The sequence below is a fragment of the Lingula anatina genome, chromosome 7, assembly GCF_051362555.1.
Source record: "Lingula anatina isolate TDL-2025a chromosome 7, LinAna3.0, whole genome shotgun sequence".
NCBI classification, from domain to species: Eukaryota; Metazoa; Brachiopoda; class Lingulata; order Lingulida; family Lingulidae; genus Lingula; species Lingula anatina.
Window position 1 is genome coordinate 17616467 of NC_141773.1, and position 22387 is coordinate 17638853.

The following is a 22387-nucleotide window of genomic DNA, read 5'->3' on the forward strand; positions in this document are numbered from 1 at the left end:
TTACCCTAAGACCCACCTGTCAATCAACCCTCCTGTCCAAGAACAACTTCATGCTACCCCGCTATCCAAACACGCACGCATGCACGCACACACACACACACACACACACACAAATGCTCACACACGCATTGTGAGTGAAGGAGATATTCCTACAAACAAAACTATATTTCCAACTGTTTATTTTTTGGCTTTCTTTTCTGAATACGTGATCTTGTTACACTGATTTGACAATTGGGAACGTGGCAATGTACCCGGGATTGTAATCTGCATAATACAGAAGGCCGTCATGGGGGTTGTAATCTAACATGGTGTTGTATGTACCAGGTTGTTTGAACGAGATACTGTTCGAGGGAAGCGACTCTTGTTTCCCGGTGTTGGTGTCATAAGTATAGCGAATGTAAATGAATGTTTCACTGTAGGATTTCGTGGCGTAAAGCACGCCACATTTCATGAACGTGTTTCCAACTATCCTGTAATTGATGGTCGTCTCCCATGATTGCTCCACGTTGAGAGTGTCCAGGTTAATCTTGGCGATGACCAGGTTACAGTTCGCAGTCACGTTCCCGTACACCAACCACAGCCCGTATTCGTCCACGGCAAAGTCAGTGGAAGCGTAACCGCCCCAACCATAGGTGCATCTGTTGCCACTGTCTACGTCTTTCAAGTGAATCTCTGCCATAAGCTTCATTTTCTGGATATCATATTTAGCAATTTTCTGAGTTCCATGAGGCTGAAAATACAAACTGCCTCTGTGTACGACATGTCCGGTACCGGCCCACCTGTATGGAAGTGTAATTGACGCACTTTGTATACCACGCTTCATGTCTTCAATTGTTTCGAATTCAGCGATCACATTTTCTGTAGAATATCCTTTGAAAAACCACACTCGGTCAGCATAGCTCAGGTTAGTTGGCTGAGAGTCTTTCATCCAAGAAGAGTGCAGGGACCTTGCTGGGCTATACTGAAAGACCATTGACATGTTCCCAATTCTAATAGTGCCGCCAGACAGGCATTTCGTCCCTATAAAAACAATAATGTGTTACATAATAAAATTTACTACAGAGACAATTAATGATCAAATTGCTTCACAGTGTTTTAAAACACTTAACAGTAATATCTAATTCTTATTGAAAAGAAAATTTTGTTTAAATCGACTAAACGGTATTTTTGCCTATGTCTAGAAAACACGTCATTTTCTCTTTATAATCAAGTGCTGATGCAAGGTAAGTATTAAAATACCAAATTATCCATATTTATATATTGATGTTAAATCATTACTTTACAGCCTTAAAGTCGTTAAAATATAGACGTAGAGTCTATAGGCCTAGATAATTGAACGCATCTGTTCCACTGTGTGTAGGAACATTCCCACCATGACGTCACACTAGTCCACGTGCACCCACCTTCGTCACACGTGGCACCGGTAAAACCAGGCAAGCAGGCGCAGACAGCAGTATCCCCGCTGGCCGAGCACGTCCCGTTATTTTGACACGGTTGACTGTCACATGGATCAGGAGCTTAAATGACGAAACATATTGGTTTATTTTATTTAGGACGATGCCAAAATTGAACGTGGCGATACTGAAACCCAAATCAGCCTTTGCCGTTAGTTTTATAGAACATGTTTTCCATAAGCAAAACTAAAAAGTAAAGAAATGAACCTCGATAAAAATGAATTCGCAGCCACTACAAATTTAAAGATTAAGTTGATTCGTATCATCACTACCCATTAGAAGTGTTAATATATCAAGAATAAAGTTTCACTTATATTTAAAAGATGGAAACGTGGTTTATCTCTTGTAATGTAATCAACATAGGGTTTTCTGATAACACCTTTCTATTTAGGCGCCTTTAAAACGGATTCATGATATCTTGTTTCACCTTACCCTGCGTCGTGACTTTCATTGACCCGGCTTTGCACTTCAAGTAACTTTGCGTCAAGAAATCTAGAGTGTGCTGAGCAAGGATGATCCTAAATTCTATCTCCTCCGATGACGCGCCAAAGTACAGCTGTCTTTTCCCTACACATGCAAGATAAACAATAATTTAAATTTCCTTCGATCTAGATCTAAAAAAATATCATTTCAATCTTCATAACGAAATTACAAAAGACAATACCAGACGCAAAGTTATTTCCAAGTGCTTTTTATGTTGTTTGAACGGGATCCCATGTGTGACTCTTGTTTCCCAGTGTTGGTGATATATAGGTATAGAGGATGTAAGTGGACATTTCACTGTAGGAATTCGTGGCGTAAAGCACGCCACATTTCATGAAAGTGTTTCCCAAGCTTCCACTGCCAATAGTCGTCGGCCACAAATTCTCCACGTTGAGAGTATCGGGGTTGATCTTGGTGATGACCAGGTTACAGTTCGCAATCACGTTCCCGTACACCAACCACAGCCCGTATTCGTCCACGGCAAAGTCAGTGGAAGCGTAACCGTCCCACGGATAAGTACATCTGTTGCCCCCGTCTACGTCTCTCAATGATGCCTCAATCATGGCATTTCTGTTTTTGAGGTCGAACTTGATTATGGTCTTCGTAAGGGCACGGATAAAGTAAACAGAATTCCTGTATACAACATGTCCAGTGCCTGCCCAGTTGTATGGGAGTCTGATGGTCTCACGTGAGTTTTTGCGCTTCATGGCCTCTACTGAGTCGAATACAACCAAGGGGTTGTTTCTCACAGATCCTCCGAAAAACCACACTCTGCCGAACTGTGGTTGGGAGTCTCTCATCCACGCAGACTGTCTGGAATTGGCCGGGCTGTACTGGAAAACCACTGAAATGTTCCCTATTGTATTGTAAGCGTGCCGCTTTGCCTGCATCCCTTTCCTTTTTAAAGTGAAAACAATTCCCATTAAAGCCTCGGTCACAACCGGCCGTACGGGCTCTTACGGGTTGTTTGCGTTCAAATTTTGCACAGAATCTCACGTCCCACGCAAGTTCTTCTAACGCAATTTCGAGTTCGCAGACAGCCCGTAACCACGTACGGAGGATGTTGGACATGTCCAAAAGATTCTACGAATAGCCTGCGTAACTTGCTTCCCTCGCACAGAGTTAACGAGAGAGGCGCGCGTTGTGCAAGACGCACGTCGCAAGCAATGAAGGATCAATTGCCCTTTGCGTGTTGAGTAAGGCGCACGCCCTCACAACTCTGCTCTTAGTCTTTTACGTTCTTATTTTACAGGCCGGTCACAGCAGGTTATGATAAAAGGCATATTATCAAATGTTTCAGAGATAGCTTTTGGTGTGCCACAAGGCAGTGTTCTAGGACCTCTTGTGTTTTGCATGTATACCTTACCAATTGGGGCCATACTAAGACATCATAACATTGGCTATCATATTTATGCTGATGACACACAGATTTTTACTTGTTGCAATCTAGAAAATCCAAATGAATCTATTGATATTTTGTCTGAATGTATTGATGATCTTCGCGGGTGGCTGATTAGTAATAAGTTGAAAATTAACGATGGAAAGTCTGAACGTTTGGTAATAAGTCAGCCACATAATCGTATGATAGCACAACAAATTCAGCTCAAAATTGGATCAAGCATTATTAAGCCAACACCACCTCATGCAAGAAATCTTGGTGTATTTTTTGATGGATCACTTTGTATGAACAAACATATTGCCAGTGTATGAGGGTCAGCGGTTTTTAACATTAGGAACATAAGTGCAATTCGCAATCAGTTGTCTGACTCTGCTGCAGCCACAGTTATAAATTGTATAGTTACATCTCGATTAGATTACTGCAACTACATTTTATACGGTTGTCCAAAGAAACAAATTGCTAGACTGCAGCGCATTCAAAATATTTCGGCCAGATTATTAACTCGGACATCCACAAGTATACACATCTCCCCAGTTTTAAAAAGTTTACACCGGCTACCTCTACAAGCCAGGATTTTATTCAAATTTTTAGTTTTTACTCACGATGCTTTTTATGGATTGGCACCAACATACATCAATGAATTAGTCACTATGTTCCAATGCGTAATCTGCGGACTGTAGACCAATTGCTACTCAACCCAGTAAAAATGTGATTAAAAACCTACGGTGATATATCTTTTAAAGCTGCAGGTCCAAAGGAATGGAATCTATTACCGCTGGAAATCCGAGCAATTCAGTCTACCAAACATTTTTAAAAAGAACTAAAAACATACCTTTTTTAGGAAATATTTTGATTAACTCTTAATTGGTTTTATAAATCTTGTATTAATTGCATTTAATTGTATGGAATAATGGCTGTTTTACCTAGATTTTATTTATGATATTTTATGTAGTATTTTTTATGATATTTTATGTAATGTCTACTGAACATTTTAAATGGATTTTAGACTTAAAATAAATTTATTATTTATTATTATTACAACTAACGAACAAAGTGGAGAGCACACCGGAAATGGGCCACACGTGCGTCACCCCCAACTAAAATTACCGCCACGTCACGTGAAAAAAAGTTAATTATTTAGGCTAGTCGTTGCGGTAATTTTGGTTGGCAGTGTGAAACATCACAAACAGAGTCACCATGGGACATTGAAGTCCGTTTAACCAAGTTTCGTTAATTAGGAGGGAAATGACGTTTAGATATCTGAAATGAGTGTTTAATTTCATCCGACATTTTCGATTAGTCGAAGCAATCATCTTGACATTTATACATTATTTTTTGATAACCCAGAGAACCATCTTGGTTCTGGGATGTAACATTGGATGTTATGCACCAATTTGGGATTCCTGTAGTGAGCGTGGATAGTAAAAGTACGTTCATGCATGTAACATTTATAGAAACAACACTGAATCAAAACAAGTCAGTGATTATAATGGCTGGGTAGTTTTATTACTTCTGACGGCAGATATATACCGTAATTAAAGTCAATTCAACTTAGGATCAAGAATGTATCTTGCTAGTATCAACAGAAAAAAGAGAATGAGAACCGTACAATGCTACATAGGATAATTTCAATAATGCAGAGCTGTAAAACATGGACTGCCAGTAAGAAATTTAAAGTGAAAAACACCCGAGTCAGGATATGATGCGTACGTGTACCTTGCACACACACACACACACACACACACACACACACACACAACTCCAAGGGGAAGAGATGCCAACACATAATACTCTTAAAGAAAACCAGAAAAAACAATCCAGTTTAATGGCTTAGGACATGTAAAGAAAAATTGACGTATAAAGCAACTAGTAACGTAGGGAACGTTGGAAGGAAAAGAAGGAAGGGAAGGCAAAGTGCAAATAGGCTGGATAGCTTTGCACAGTAGATGGGACATACTTAGGTAATTAACAAGACATGCTGAGAACTCCCAAAGACAGAGGGCTGTAGAGGGGAATGATTGTCGACACTATAGTGAATATATGAAGCAGAGCACACGCAGATAATGTGCAGTAATACGTTTAAATGTGAAATCTTCATTATGGCATTTACAGTTGATAAAAAAGAGACTGTGTATAGATAAAAACCGAAAACGTTTAAATTAATGACATTGTTTATGATGAAAAACTGTAAGAGAGAGAGAGAGAGAGTTGCTTCTTACCTCTGGGTTCAGACCTCAAGTAACGTGAAACCCCAGGCTGCTGGAACAGGGTTGGGCAATCCATGCGTAGGAACTCCCCCGTTTTCTCAATCTGAACCTGTAGCTTTAGAAGCTCGAGAAGGTTGGAAAACCGATCTTGTTGACGCTGACTTAATCCCACGCCCAACAAAATGCAGAGAGCCAAGGCGCTGCGACTAAATAGATACATACTGTTGCGTTTGAGGTTTTCAGAGCCAATAGCCAACACAATAATGAATGCTCAGATAAATATAGCCACGGATTTATGCATAAAGGCACATCCTGGAGAGGATTGTCAGGGTTAGAACCAACGCTCGCCAGATGTTATCTTTTATTTTCTATGTTTTGGGCATCTTTAGGTCTTAATATTTTTTAAAAAATTGGTTTAAAACGAGGCCAGCAAAGTAAGTTCCCATTTTAAAATGTTTTTTCATTGAGGAACGCGTTCATCTTGAAATGCTAATCCGGTTTCTACACAAATTGCCGGCAAGGAGGAGCTCTTTGTTTCAAACCTTTTAAAAACGCAATATCCTTTCGTGATCTCGAGTCTCAGTTTGTGATGGCGAAAGGACAAATACAATGCGTTTTCATTCCTATTTCTGCATTTGTATTTTTGCCCCGGAATGTATTTTTCCTCATTTCTTTTATTCGAAAGCACCGCTTTCTGTTTTTGCAAATAAACGGATATTTTTCTTAAGTCTCATAAATCGAGAATCGCCAGCTTTCAGCTGACATATACATGTAGATGTACATTGCGATTTTCACACAACGAATTGTGGGATACAGGTATGCATTTTGTAAACAATCAAATACTAAATTTCTGTTCAGAATATAAAAACTCATATAAAAATTTTTTTAGCATGGATACAGGTTTGTAACACGCCCTCACCCTCACCCTCTTCCCGCCAATCTGTGGCTGTGGCAATGTACTGGTATTCAAAGTCACCAATCCAAACATCAGGCGCTTTAAAATGAGGTTTGAAATAATGTACGAGGATCGCCACAGTCTATATGCAAACAAGACCTCAATTAAGTCTTTTTTTTACTGTGCGTCTCTTAACCCTCAGACCCATCTATCAATTTATATATCCTATAACAACAAAACACGTAGTGCCCTTCTCACACACACACACATAAATGCTCAAACATGCAACATGAGAGCAAGACAGGTTTCTACAAGCAAAGCCGTTGTTTTAACTTTTTATTTCTTAGCTTTTTGCCCGAAGCCGAAATCTTGTTACACTGATAGGACAATTGGAAACGTTGCAATATATCCGTCCCTACTATCAGCGTAATACAAAAGACCATCATGGGGGTTGTAATCTAACATGGTGTTGTATGTACCAGGTTGTTTGAACGAGATCTTATTCGAGGAAAGCGTCTCTTGTTTCCCAGTGTTGGTATCATAGGTATAGCGGATGTAATTTGACTGAGCATTGTAGGAATTCGTGGCGTAAAGCACGCCACATTTCATGAACGTGTTTCCAACTTTCCTGATATCAGTGGTCGTCTCCCACGATTTCTCCACGTTGAGAGTGTCTGGGTTGATCTTGGCGATGACCAGGTTACAGTTGTTACTCCTGTTCCCGTACACTAACCACAGTCCGTACTCGTCCACGGCAAAGTCAGTGGTAGTGTAACCGCCCCAACCATAGGAACATGTGTTGCCACTGCCTACGTCTTTCATGTGATTTTCTGCCATAAGCGCCATTTTCTGGATGTCATATTTTAAAATATTCTGAGTTTTCAAACGCTGAAAATGCAAATTTCCTTTGTACACAACATGTCCGGTACCGGCCCAGTTGTATGGAAGTGTAATTGACGCACTTTGTATGCCACGCTTCATGTCTTCTACAGTTTCATATACAGAGATTACATTATTTCCATATCCTTTGAACAGCCACACTCGGTTTGCAGCGCTGAGGTTAGCTGGATGAGAGTCCATCATCCAAGAAAGGTAATACAGTGCTGCTGTACTATACTGTAAGACCATCGATGTGTTCTCAATTCTAATAGAGCCGCCAGACATACATTTCTTCCCTATAAAAGCAATGAGTTATTTTCAATAATTATGAGCAGGTAAGAAAATGATGAATTTTACGTTCAGAGTGAATCAAGAGTGATCAAATTACTATATACGATTTGTAAAAGGTACTACCTAACTGCTATTTAAAAGTAAAAGCGTTTTCAAAGAGGCTGAACGAGATTTTTATCTTTGGCATGACTCTTCGACCGATCGTCAAGGGGCCTTTTGAAATGACACAATTCTTTTTTTTAATTTTTAAATTTTAAATTTTATACAATCTTAAAGCAAACAGAAATCCCATTCCCCGAAAGAACGAGCCGGAGAATGTATACACGGTGTGTAACACCCATCTAAATAGCAAACGTACCGACAGCACACTTATGAAAGAGGCCTGGTGGCAGAATCAGCTTGATAACCGCCCTTCAAAGCATAAGAATTCAGCAGTATACTGACTTATGAAAGCAAACACCTGTCAGACGGACTACATTGTGCCTTACGTTTTTCATGCGACAATGACCCCTGCTTGAATAATCAACATTTGGCAAAATCAGATGAATGTTTTGGAATGCCAAAAAGTAGAAGCCCCTGTTTTTACAAAAAGGCCTCCCCGAAAGTCCTTGAGGTTTACTTAAATTAAGGAGTTGCATGAGATTGAGTTTGGGTCATTACTCTGTCAAAAACAGTTTTAAATTATGTTGGTAGCAACCTATTAATGGAGCTGACGGAATTACTTACTTTGTAATATTTTCTAAAGATATACATTTAATACCTACAGTTTTCACAGTTCCTTCCATTGTTCGTCCCAGGGCAAATACAGTTGTATGTGGTAGTTCCATTCACACATGTTGCACCGTTTTGGCATGGTTGATTGCGGCAGTGATCAACCACTGAAACAGAAATTGTACGACCTTCAAAGCACGATTGCGCGATTCCAATACTGTACTTGCTGTGATTATCTGATTAATATGTCATAGAAAATTGCTGTTTTAAACGTTGATTAGAACAGTGAACTTCATTAATTTTTCAACCGCCCCAACAAATGTGTGTGTTTTTACTGTTATTCATGTGTTATGCTACATTTTTCTAATTTACTTCTTCTCAGTAGATAGATAAGGTTGCTCTGATATTTTACGTGTACAAATAATACATCTCATTGCTTCAACTTAATTAACCTTCACATTGTTTTCCATAATGTCCAGCAGGGCAGATGCATCTATAGCCGTTAACTCAATCCACACACGTTCCTCCCCGCTGGCAAGGCCGACTGGAACATTCGCTGATATCTACAAATATATATATATATATATATATATATATATATATATATATATTATGAAAAGAGTTTCGCTGTAATTTCGCTCTCCTTTTTGGACGAGAGAGTAACGGCAGATGGACTACATCCGTCAAATGAGCTTAAAAGTTTACATCAAAATGACTGTAAGGGCTATAAAATGACTGTAAGGGCTATAAAATGAATGTAAGGGCTATAAAAGGACTGTAAGGACTGCGAAAGGACAGTATATACACGATTGCCCTTTTTTGCTGAAAAAATTAACAAGACATGCCTTTTTAACTAGATCATATGCTACAGTTCGGTAATGTCAGTGACTTGATTTGGTTTGATAATTTCCTGTATTTTGTGACAAGGATTTTTTAAAATCGATTAAAATCGACAAGCGTTGCAGGAGAACACTCGGGGGGTGGGGTGTGTGTGAGAGAGAGAGAGAGAGAGAGAGAGAGAGAGAGCGTTTGTTATTTCCACGTTGGCATGCATTACTGTATTACCAAACTGGCAAAGATTCCCCGCAAAGCCTGCTGGGCAAACGCACACAAAGTGACCATGGCGGTTTTGACACGTGGATCCAGCGGTGCATGGGTTACTAGCACACTCATCAAGGTCTGAGAAAATGCACAGACCAATAAATCGGTTATTGATTTCAAGACAATACAATGCAAAAAATATTATCAAATGCATAATAAAAAACTGATTACTTGAACATTTCAATACGACTCAGCATGTATATACAACATTTAATAACATGGTTACCATTGGTATTATTAATCAAATAAATCTTCCATAATGACTTTGCTAATATTTATGTGTCTGTGTCATGACCAATAAAAAATTATCAGTTATAATCCCCATGATTGCACACCGACACTTACAAAATGCATTCATGGCCATTTCATTTTTGATAGAAGAACAAGAATTAATAAATTTCAGAATAATGACCCAGTTTTGTACCCAACTCTTATCTTATAGTCAAGGCTAAACTTACTTAGCTTACCTTAGGACACGAAAAAATAAATAAAATCATTAAGAACAAGTTAATTATTACTATTCTTATAAGTTTGTATTTTGTTTTATCTTAAACTTCAATATCAAAATAACATCAGACTACGGAGCGTCCCCTTCAGAATACTGACAAATACGGTAGTTCCTATACCGTTTGTATTCCGTGACAGTTAAACAAACTTAAATCATCTATGGCAATTGCCAATACAAAATGAACAAAAGAAAAGTAGTGAAAACAATTACTTTACGTTTTCGACATTTCAAATAAAAATATTTACCATTCTCGCACAAATTTCCTGTAAATCCAGCCAAGCACACGCATTGGAAAGAACCCGGATGTTTTTTGCACCTGGCACCATTCACACATGGGGCGCTTGCACATTCATCGATGTCTGGAAAACATATGTCATTCACGTGTACACTTCATTATCAATTGCTGATACCCGGTAGGTATTAAAATACCAAATTACCCATAGCAATATATTGCTGTTAAATCATTAACTTAACGTCTTAAAGTCATTTTAAGTATAGATATAGAGTCTATAGATAATTTAACTCATCTGTTCCACTCTATGTAGAACTGTTATCACTGTGACGTCATACTAGTCCACGTGCACCCACCTATAGCACACGTGGCGCCGGTAAAACCAGGCAGGCAGGTGCAGATAGCAGTGTCCCCGCTGGCCGAGCACGTCCCGTTATTTTGACACGGTTGACTGTAACATGGATCGGGAACTAAAAGCAGCGACAAATATTAAGAAAGCAAGGATTTGATAGATTCATTTCATGATATCTAGAACGATGTCAAAATTGAATGACGCTATGCTGAAACCCAAACTGTCCGCTGTCGTTTAACATATTGAATACATTGTACGTCAACTAAAATTGAAGCTAACCTCGAAAATGCAAGTCATCGTACATGTATAATTGCAAATCTAAGCTTATGCGTATCAATTTTACCCAGAGGTAGAAATGTTAATAAATTAAGTATCAAGTTTCACTTACATTTAAAAGATGGAAACGGGCCCTACCTCTTGTAATATAATAAACAGAAGGTGTTCTGATACCCTTTACTATTTTGGCTCCTTTAAAACGGATTCATGATATCTTATGTTACCTTACCTGGTGTCGTGACTTTCAGTGACCCGGCTTTGCACTTCAAGTAACTTTGCGTCAAGAAATCTAGAGTGTGCTTAGCAAGGCTGGTCCTAAATTCTATCTCCTCCGATGACACGCCAAAGTACAGCTGTCTTTTTCCTACGCATGCCAGATAATTAATAATTTAAATTTCCTTCGATCTAAAAAAATATCATTTCAATCTTTATTACGAAATTACAAAACACAACACCAGACACAAAATTAATTCCAAGTGCTTTTTATGCCAAAATGTAATAAAACTATGATCTGCTATCTATATTCAAATAATTAAACAAAAATTTATTAAGTTATATTGACATTTTATCAATTCTGTTCAATTTTTATTGGTACTTTTATTGGAATGAATTTCTTCCGATGGCTAACATATAAAAATAAAAAAATTAATATCTTTAAACATGCATGATTTCGAAATGACGGATCCAGCTTGCCAGTAGTAAAACATCGGGCATCATAATTTCACACACACACACACACACACACAGAGAGAGAGAGAGAGAGAGAGAGAGACAGAGACATAACAGGTGTAAGCTTACCTATGACTGGCTTTAAAATGCTGGAGACGTCTGGCTGCTGGAAAAGCGTTGGGCATTCCTTGTGGAGAACACCACTGGCTTTCTCGATTTGAACTTGTAACTTCAGTAACTCGAGGAGTGTGGAAAACTGATTTTGGTTACTTGACGGAATGTTCTGTCCTCTGCCAAAATGAAGAAACATGCAGAGGAAAAAAACTTGAACTGTTAACATAACGAAAAGATGGGTGCTTTCTGTACTACATGTATGACAGCTTAAACCCCAGTGTGAGGATAATGTTCTCGTCGGTCGCAGTTCATAAAGAAATGTGTGGGCCAATCGTGGTGATTAGCAGTGATCATGACATAGCTTTGCAGATCGATTTCCTGAGACCGGTGTCAGGGTGTAAGCCAAAGATTGTCACGTCTCCTGATAACATTGTGAACTTGAACACATGAATTTCGTTGTTGTTCTTCAACAGACCTTGGTGTAATATTTTAAAATTTGTTTCATGCTTGATGAAATTTGACTTTATCTACACGTAGAATACAGTCACCTCAAAAGTAGAGCAAAGAACTGTGAAATCTAAATCTTTTTAAGGATTGGGCAATGCAAACAAGAATTTTGTTTCCATTTTAAGATTTTCAAAGAGAATGCTTGATACGACTGCGCTATTTTGTTTGGGAGGAAGAGCGGGTCCCAAATCCACTTTGATTCTCTTATGCAGATTATATTAATATGCAGTAAATTGAAAAGCATATTTGAAGAAATGTACGGGGGGTACTCATCGACAGCTGTGACCCGACATTTAGACAACGGAGACGCATCTATCAGTTTTATCATCCTACATTTAATAAGTGTCATTTTCTCATTTTGAGAGAAAGAGAGAGGGAGAGAGAGAGATTATTTTCGTCAAAAAGAAAGCTTGTGATGTATGCATGACTGCCAGAAATATGATGCATCTACATGTACACTGTATGAAAACGTGCTGATAAATAAGGTTTATTATAAGTCCCCTATCATTTAAGACCAATGTCAATGAAAAAATGCAATTCCTTCAAAACCCAGAATCCAAACACTTGATTCTTTAATTTATGTTGGATCCGCCCAAACCGTCTGTTGGTAGGATTTGTAGGGCCCAGAAAGGGGCCGATTTGGGATAATAAAGTGAGTAGTGAAATGGCACTTACGGGGTAGGGCAAGACCGATGGCACGGTATTAAATAATGAAAAAATAGTTATGAACGCACTTAGCGGTTTGAAGCAAGACTGATAGAACGATATGAAAAAATGAAAAAAAAAAAAAAACGGTTGATTAGAACGTACTTATTACACTGAAAATTAGCGGCCTAGTTTGAGACTGATCACGCGACATTATTTATTCAGGAGTTGGCACAACTACATGTACAACTTGTGGGTTTAGAAGCTGGAGAGGGATTCGTTGTTATCTAAAGGTCTTTAATTTGGAAAGATTGTGCTTTTAAATCCCCCTGTTTAATTCGAAAGATACAAGAACTGTAGTATCTGCACTGAGTGGAAAAGTTACTCCCGTTTTTATGGACCGTTTTTCTACAATAGTAAGACACATATGCATAAGATTGTGCACGTTGAAAAAAATTCAGTTTTATTTTTAATATATCTCCCTAAAATATTCTCAGGATGTACCGTTTATGGCTAGCCTTCTGTGCAATCTAAAGCTAATATAAACAACAGTAAAGAGTACAGAGAATGACCATTTATTTCATAATCTTAGTTTTACCAACTTTCATTGTGCTTGAAGCTTCATTTTACCTACATTAAAAAGATAATTTGACCGCAGATGCATATAACAGCAATTACTCCGAAAGTGAAGGAATTTTACTTCTCAAGAAATGAAAAATTTTGCTCAGTCAGCTATTCGTAAACACAGGTGTACAGTAGGCCTGCACACAAGGGTTTATTAACACTTGCATAAAGCATATTTGCAACGTTATTTGATGAGAACGCAGATTCTTCTCATTTTTTCTTAACCTCTCTTTGGGCTGCGGCAAACAAACCAATGGTTCCCGATCTTCCTCTTATTGTAGACGTCCCAGTAACGATTAGATCTTGTCGCCGAGCAAGGATCGTACGCGCAGTAGTCTGTTGCGCAGCCAGTAGGATCTGACCTGTAGCCACACAACGCGTCTTTAGCGGCCAGGATTGCCCTACGATAGGTGGCGTCATTGTTGGCTTTGGACGTAGCCCAAGCTCTGTCGTGACGGGGTTCACTGAGTGTGTTGTATTGGTAACCACCGGAGTATCGTTGGTACACCACCTTACTGTAGAAAAAGTAAAAGTAATGATTTCCCTCATGCACCCACTCACTGGCTAACGTATTTACTCGTCTACTGGCTTACTACATGTAACTTACTAATCAGTGGACAACAGAACCGATCACCTAACTAATGATCGAACTTACATGTACGCCTACTAATATCAAGGAGCTCTCACAAAACCCCTCCCTAAAACTTCTGAGCTTAGTAACTGAATGACTTATCAAAAGACATACCAAAGAAATAGTTGATTGCAATCTTATGAAGCATGATACTATTTTATCTTCTCTGACGGACATGTACAATGTAGGAGGAATCCGAGATAGGCGTTTTTTGTTTAGATTTATACATGTAGTAATGACAAGCAAGTACATGTAGTAAGCAAACTGGCTGTTACTTATTAGTCCATTGCTATTTATCTATTGCGTCTATCTATACAAGCAAGTTCGATAGGTATACGGTAGTTGGTTAACACGCCACTGTCCATTACAATAAAAATTTTAAAAATCTGATAAAACGACTACTTTTAAAATCATTTAAATCGCAGCGTGTGTGTATACTGAAAAGCGAAATTGTTGCAAAAGCGTACACAATCAAGTAAGATGGACCTCTGAATATGACATCGGCAGATTAACGGATAAACAGTTAGACAAACTTGACTGTAGTCTATTTACCCGAATAAGATGTCTATAGCCAGCAATTGCAAGTGGCGTAGAATCTAGAACAAATTTTGATTTACACTGGATCCAATCCCGCTAAAAGGCAATTACTTTGCCCCCACCCCTATCCCGCTAACGGGCGTTATTTACAATGGCGTTCGTTGTTAAGGTAAACATATTCTTACTTGAGTGTGTTCGGGTATCCTCCGTGATTCACTCTGTTTACAATGGTGTACGCCACAGCCAGTTGACCAGTAAAGGACTCTCCTCTGGCCTCACCGTGGACAACACGGCCAACAGTTTGAAAGTTGGCACTGGTGCTGTAATAGAGGGGTTAGTATATTAATCAACAGCGATGAAATGTACACTTTGCATGTGCTGTGGAATTTCAGCATAAATAAAAGATGAAAAAGTACACCTGCCTGTGCGTATGTGTGTTCATGTTTTTTGTATGCATGCGTGTCTGCGTATGTGTGTGGGTTCGCTTCCGTGTGGATGTATGCACATGTGCATAAGGCATCCGAGAATTCATAAACCAGTGCACGGATGCGTGCAAATGCACGGGTGAGCCTTATGTTCTCTTTTACATTAAACAAATTTAACCTTAATCCTTATACTCTGTAATGTATATATGAAGATCAACAGCTTATTTAAAATACATTCTAAATAATAAGAAAAGCTAAATACACTGTACTTACCATAAGTTTTTCCCAGTTGCACCGGAGCTGGTCAAATAACAATATAGCAAAACGAGGAATGAAAAATTGAAAATTTTCATGATGTTAACGTTGACTTAAACTAACAGCTTTTTCAATCGAATGCTACGTATAACGACCTCCTGCAACAGTAGACTACAGAGAAAACTGCGCCGCTCTCAAGGAAAACCACTGGTTTATATAACGCACTTTTGGCGCCGAAGAAACCACACCTCCTTGATTTATCCTTTTCCTCTAGAAACGTGATTCGCCAAGATCGGATAGAAATGGAAGGGTTGATTGGTTAACTTTCGATCTCAATTTACATGAGAACATAGAAGGTACTGTAGCTAGTATTATTTGTATTTACAGTTGACTACAGGTAGCATGCGTTTCTGTATCCAGCTCTCACTTGCTAAATTCATATACTTTAATTAACATGTTTCAATACTCTAAAGGCACCCTTTATTTATTTATTTATTTATTTATTTATTTATTTATTTTGTAAAACGTGTTTAAAGCACCCAGGATACCACGTGATTTCGCATTTTAGTACAGTGGTGAAAAGAAAGATAAAATGAAAAATGAAAGATGAAATGAAAAATAAAGGGACAAGCGGGGATAATGGTGCTAAAACTAAATTAAAAACGAGTTTTTGGTCACGCCACTTTTTACAAGCTATATATATATTATAGGGGTATTGAAGGTATAGAAAAACACTGAGAAACGAAGTGCTTGTAATAGGTAACCATATACCCCAGTACAACATGTGCATGTTTTTTAATGGCGTATGCGGCCACCTTGAAATTTTTCAGAATTCTCAAACTAGGATTTCTTACTACTTTTAGTGTGTCATTTTTTGTTGGAAACCACTGTGGTAAAATAACAACTGATGCAATTTGTATCCAGATTGGCACAAAAATGTCTATTTAAGAAGGGATTCTAGAAGAACTGACCTTATTGTTGACCTAAGAATATTCGTGTCACTGTCTACATTTTCAGCAAGGATAGTGCAAAAATCAACTGAAATCATGAGACACATACATGCTATACTTGTAAGAAGAGACGTGTTTTAATATAATGAATTATCATTTTTATAAACAAGGATGAAAAGAAACCTCGCGTCTGTCCATCTTGATAAGCACAGTGTCTGGTTCCTACAGCACGTTTGCACAGACACGTGCCTTTTCAAATACACGTCTTCAGGATGCGTGTCTTTTGACTTAGAATAAATGAATAGATACATGAATAAATAAAGAAACAACGAAAAAACCAAGAACACTATATCATATCTCTGTATGTCTACTAATCCGTACAAAAGAAAGGAATGGAGAGAGACCGTGATATCTGATCTCAAGTTTGGACGAAGAATACAGAACTCACAAAATACAATTTAGAAGAGAACAATGATTTTCTGTACAACTCCGAGAAAGGGTCAGTCCCGAGAAGGGGTTTGCGAAAGGAGACGACACTTAAGTCTGATCGTAAAAGCGACAGAGTTGATGCATCACAACAGGTGGGATAGAAGGCCTAGTCTGTTGAACCCATGACGGAAAAGACACGTAGTGTCCAGGTAGATTAATCACATAAGATGACTTTGATTTAATTCTGCTTTAATTCTATTATTATTATAACTGTCAAACTGGATAAATACACTATGACCTTGGTGAGACTGAGAAAAACAAAACAGTGCGTTGTCTGAAATATCCCCAAATGTTTTTCAGTGATAAGGTTGGTCCTAGGGGATGGGCCAGGAACCCGGTACCAAGTGACAGTTTGCCTGATATCATTTTAACCGTCTGCTACTGCAAACATCGGTTCAAAAAGATATTTGGATATATTCCTCGTGTGGTAAAATAACAGTAACTGCGAAATAAGATATATCGTGGCTGATGAAATTTGCAAGAAATGAGATAAACGGCTCATGTTTTACTGTTTATTCAGCATATCCTGCAGTCGCGTTAGTGCACAAAACTGGTCATATAACTCTTCGGGATTCAAACTTGAGAGGTCTCTCTTTAAATCTCTCTCAAAATCTCACTGAAAACTGTAGCCTCTGATTAAGAAAGCAAAATGAATTGGATTCTTGATTTATTTTGTATCCGCAGGCTTTTTGTCTCTTTCAAAGCAATTACGATGTCAGCTGAAATCATGGTTCAGACTACCATCTTTTGTAGAGCATGTCTGGCCACCAATGTTCCTAAGAATGGTGATGCCACAGTGGTGTAACATGAACAGTGCGTGAATTTAGGTACCTGTAGATTGTTTTGTGTGTGTGTGTGTGTGTGTGTGTGTGTGTGTGTGTGTGTGTGTGTTGGGGTAGGGTAGGGGTCAGGAGCGGATGGTTTGAAGGGGGGGTACGGAAACGACAGACCTCGGATGCAAAGCCGACCATCGCCCCTTTGGTGTGGGGTTCGGGGCCTGCGAAAAATTTTTGGTGTTTTGGAGAGAAAACAGTGCCCCTTGGTACGGTTTAGAACTAAAATTAAGCTAGTGAAAATTCTTATTTAAAGAGGGTAATATTGGTGTGATATATTTTTCAGAAACCGAGGGTGGGGGTCAGGACCCCCTGACCCCCCCCTCTTAATCCGCCACTTGGGTTGCAGTGCAAACACATGTGTAGGAGCTGTGTTCTACCATATTTACTTTCTTTTCAAAATGATAGCTAAAACCAATGTGTGCCAGGATTTGTAATTCACTTCCAAAGAAATTTTGTTTTTGGTGTATGGCCGTGTCCATTTATTTTTATACTTTAAAAGACTTGTGAACAACAAAGTGTGTAAATAAACAAATTGTTTGGGAAAATGTTATAAAAAGATAGACATTAAATGCAGAAACTCGGCCCACAAATATTGTCTACAAGGTAAACTAATGTCCAGAAAATAATTTCATCTTTGTTTTGCAGTAGGAATAAACTGTATACGTAAAGGGGTACAGCAGTAATGCTTTTCAATTTCAGGTGGTTTACTTCCAATATTTCGATGACTATCGGGGGAAGAGGATATCTAGATACCTTTTCCCTTAACCTGAAGTAAGATGTAAGAAGGGTGTAAATTTGATTGCGGTTTCTTACCACAAAACCCGCTTGGTGCCGCATGTGAGCCTAGAGTAAATTATTATTTTAAGCAAATGTACCTCTTATCTGTCACAGACACGTTGTATCCCCTTTGTATTACGAAATAAAAAAACATTGTTCAAACATTGCATTTCTGTGCGATGAGAACGTGGAGAAATGCACGTAATCGCTGACTCGGTTTAATCCAAGCGAGTACATAACAACCTTCATTTTAATATTAACAGGGACATAAAGAAATGAATCATAAAAGAATTTTTTTTTCATTATCAGAGTGGCCATCTACATGCACAGTGTATTTTATTGCCTTAAAGCGTGATTTTTATTGTTATTGTAGACAATTTTAAACGAAAACGACAGACATAGGTTTAGCTCTTATTTGAATATTCAAGAGGTTACCTAAATAAAATAAGATGTAATTTACTTCGATACAATTCTAACATGCAAAAGAAAACAGTAGTGGATAACTCGATTGCAAAATACACGTGTAGACACAATCGCTATTGGACTCGTGACTTTAAAAGAGCACATTCTGATGCTAAAAATATATGAGTGCTGAACGTCCTGCAGTTATATTCCGAAATTTGAGGTTAATTGCGACCAGAATCTTATCTACCACATTCAAGAGACTTTTTCCCCAGTTTACCGAATTTTACGCACTTTTACTGGGAGAAGAATCTTTCAAATCCTTCTCAAAGGTCTCTTCTCCTCCTCCCACTAATATGCCGGTGACAGAGAGTCCAGCATGACAGACAGTCCACTTCCCATCCCACATGATGGATTCTGACAAGCAACACCATTGTTCCAACGTTTTTATTTCTTGGCTTTCTTGTCTGAAGGCGAAATCTTGTTACACTGATTGGATAATTGGAAACGTGGCAAAGTATACATCTTTGTAATCTGCATAATACAGAAGACCATCATGTGGGTTGTAATCTAACATGGTGTTGTATTTACCAGGTTGTTTGAACGGGATCCTATTCGAGGGAAGCGACTCTTGTTTCCCAGTGTTGGTGTCATAGGTAAAACTGATGTAAGTGGATGTATCACTGTAGGAATTCGTGGCGTAAAGCACTCCGCATTTCATGAACGTGTTTCCAACGCTCGTGTATGGAATAGTCGTCGACCACGACATCTCCACGTTGAGAGTGTCCGGGTTCATCTTGGCAATGACCAACTTACAGCTATCATTTTTATTCGCGTAAACTAACCACAGTCCGAACTCATCCACGGCAAAATCAGTGGTAGTGTAACCGCCCCATTGATATGGGCAATTGCTTCCCGCATCCACATCGTCCATCTGCTTCTCTACCATGATCTTCATTTTCAGGGGATTATACTTAATGATATTCTGCGTATTTAATCGACGAAAGTATACATTGCCCCAATACACGACATGGCCCGTGCCAGCAAAGTAATAGGGAAGTGTAAATGACGCAGATTGAGTACCTTGCTTCATAGCTGTGAAAGTGTCGAACACAACAACTTTGTTGTAGTAATGCCCACGAAAAAAATAAACTTTACCAGCTTCTTTAAGAGTTAATGGTTGAGAATCCTTCATCCAAGCGGAGTGATAAGATCTGGCAGTGGTATACTGGAATAAGGTGGAAGCTTTTTCTATGCGTATTTTGCTTTTCGAAGAACAGTTCACTGTAACAAGGAATAGACGAGCCATTTAGTATAGTTGTTAATCAAGAATATTTTTGTCATCTTACCATTTGAATACAAGATTTGAAAAATTATACACCATTTATGTCCAATTCGGTCAAATGTACATAACCAAGAAGCATATATAGGGGCTAAATATGACATGCACAATGTATACCAATTACACGCCCAAGATTTTGAAAGGGACTTACCTCGTCTGCAGTCCAAAAGAGCTTGCTTCATAAATTTTAGGGAATGTTTTGCCAGTTGCAGTTCAAAGTCGATGTTTTCTTCTTCAGCGACAAGCCCTCTTTTGCCAACATATTTATTCATCTTGACAAAGCGTTCTCTCTTGGCGAAGAAACCTGGACAGTTTTCAGAAATCTGATTCGTGACATACTCAAGGCGGTGGTTGATGTGAAATAATTCAATCATCTTCTTGAACAATGCCTGAGCCCCGCTGTAAGCATTTACGGCCGCGGGAGCAAATGCCACAACCAGCGAAACGAGGAGTGAAAAAGGTAGACTTTTCATGGTATTGCAGTTGACTTAAATTTTAAAGCAGCTTCAGCTGAAGAGAGCGTATGACGTCCTACGGAACAAGCTGTCTTTGACGAACAGTGTTTACTGCACCGCTCATCTAAAAAGCGCTGGTTTATATACCTTACGTTTTGCGCAGAAGAGATTAATTAAACGAAATCGACCAATCCATTTTTTCTAGAGTCGTGATTCGCTACGATCGGAAAGAGATAGAGGGTTTGGGAGGGTACGTTCGACTTCAAATTATGTGAGGATATAAATGGTATTTATTGGTTTGCAATAAGCATGCAGACAATAAAGAGAAAAGTCATAGTTTCATTGCAAATATACAAACTTGAAGTCGTTAGAGTAATAGCGATAGTTTGCAGTTAAGTTAGACTAAATTGTATTGCTGCATCCAATATGCACTTGTCAATTTTATATAATCAAAATGGAGCCCTGCTCAATAATGCTAGGACATCTTTATTTTAAAATAAAACTGTTAAAGTTGGTCTTCCTTGGATGAGTACGCGATTAGTAGCGCACCGCAGTTCTCACTCTCGCTTATCCAAAACAAAACGATCTTTTAACTTAAATCTGCTCATCTTTAAATGCTTATTATTATTATTATTATTATTATTATTATTATTATTATTATTATTATTTAGAGTTTACAGTAAAAAAGAAAATAAATGAATAAAATGAATATGCAATATGCACAAAACAAGGTACTGTATGTCTGCCAACAATCATGGAATCCCCATGCTGTTATTTCAAATAAATAAATGGTTATCATTTAGAAATTTTGAAACAGATGTTTTAAAGCTAATTCTCAAAAACAAGGAAAGCAGCAAAAAAATTCTTTTTATGCGCCGGTTCTGCTGCATCGATAATACCCTTCTTAAAGACCACTGATTGGGCAAAATCTAAATAACAAACTAGATCCGAAACTTTCATTGGTACGTAAGATGCATGATTTTTGGAAAGCTAAATTATGGCAAATTTCGTATTTTAACACAAAAACAGCCTTGGTTCTTTTCAATATGGCCTTACCCCAGGAGAAACTTCTAGAAGAACTGACCTCTTTGTTTAGCTGAGAATGTGCAAGTCACTGTCTATATTTTTAGCAAAGATAAACTGAAATCATGAGAAACTGTTATAATCTTTGCTTATGCTCCAACTATTTGAATTATTTACGTAAACAAGGATGAAAAGAATCTTTGCATCTGTCCATCTTGATATGCATAGCGTCTGTCGTGTCGTGTCGTGTCGTGTCAAATACACGTTATAAGGACACACGTCTTTCGATTTGAGAGTATTGAATAGATAAATAAAAAAATAAATAAATAAATATACATATAATTGATTAACATATGAATTGATATAGAATATACATCAAAACGTTGAGTATCAGTGTCACAAAGCACGAATACATACATACGCGCTCGTTCGCACACATACACATACGGACAGAGAGAGAGAGAGAGAGAGAGAGAGAGAGAAATAGAGAGAGAGAGAGAGAGAGAGAGAGAGAGAGAGAAAAGAGAGAGAGAGAGAGAGAGAAAAGAGAGAGAGAGAGAGAGAGAGAGAAAGGATCCTACAAAGTTAAAAGACAATACAATCGAGCTTTAGTGGTGCTAAAATTCATTAAAACGGATTTTGATCACGCATTCGGACATTGCTATGATCTTTTGATACAGTCTAAACGATCTCCATTACACTAATATGTGTCCGAACGTAAATTTGCATTTCAGTTTTATAGCATGTACGTGAGATGCGTTAATTTATTTGTACGCTAATTTCTGGAAAAACTGGCTTTGTCACTTTAATTTTCAATACGCCCATGCCTTACACATCATCTTTGCTTGTTGGAAAAGATGTGCTCAAACTAACTGCATTTTAATGTAAACACGTTTGAATAGAAACTTGGTATCTCTC

At 38.2% G+C, this 22387-nt stretch overlaps 4 protein-coding genes across 4 annotated transcripts; all 4 read right to left on the minus strand.

Annotated features, from left to right (window-relative positions):
• Positions 1-162: 162 nt before the first annotated feature.
• LOC106169516 (noelin-3-like) lies at positions 163-5791 on the minus strand. The gene is made up of 4 exons (XM_013548986.2): positions 5556-5791; positions 1887-2021; positions 1404-1517; positions 163-1020 (listed from the first exon to the last, which is right to left on the minus strand). Exons 1-4 carry the CDS (start codon positions 5761-5763, stop codon positions 215-217), a joined length of 1263 nt encoding a protein of 420 aa, XP_013404440.2. The 5' UTR covers positions 5764-5791; the 3' UTR covers positions 163-214.
• A 979-nt stretch (positions 5792-6770) lies between these two features.
• LOC106169545 (uncharacterized) lies at positions 6771-12151 on the minus strand. Its single transcript, XM_087016443.1, has 7 exons — positions 11587-12151; positions 11018-11152; positions 10517-10630; positions 10174-10287; positions 9385-9498; positions 8373-8486; positions 6771-7613 (listed from the first exon to the last, which is right to left on the minus strand). The coding sequence occupies exons 1-7, from the start codon at positions 11795-11797 to the stop codon at positions 6811-6813; spliced, it is 1605 nt and encodes a 534-aa protein (XP_086872569.1). The 5' UTR covers positions 11798-12151; the 3' UTR covers positions 6771-6810.
• Positions 12152-13284: 1133 nt separating this feature from the next.
• LOC106169546 (uncharacterized) lies at positions 13285-15396 on the minus strand. Its single transcript, XM_087018661.1, has 3 exons — positions 15214-15396; positions 14701-14835; positions 13285-13862 (listed from the first exon to the last, which is right to left on the minus strand). The coding sequence occupies exons 1-3, from the start codon at positions 15291-15293 to the stop codon at positions 13568-13570; spliced, it is 510 nt and encodes a 169-aa protein (XP_086874787.1). The 5' UTR covers positions 15294-15396; the 3' UTR covers positions 13285-13567.
• A 3170-nt stretch (positions 15397-18566) lies between these two features.
• On the minus strand, positions 18567-20580 carry LOC106169517 (myocilin-like). Its single transcript, XM_013548987.2, has 2 exons — positions 20143-20580; positions 18567-19933 (listed from the first exon to the last, which is right to left on the minus strand). Exons 1-2 carry the CDS (start codon positions 20462-20464, stop codon positions 19134-19136), a joined length of 1122 nt encoding a protein of 373 aa, XP_013404441.2. The 5' UTR covers positions 20465-20580; the 3' UTR covers positions 18567-19133.
• Between the last annotated feature and the right edge of the window lie 1807 nt (positions 20581-22387).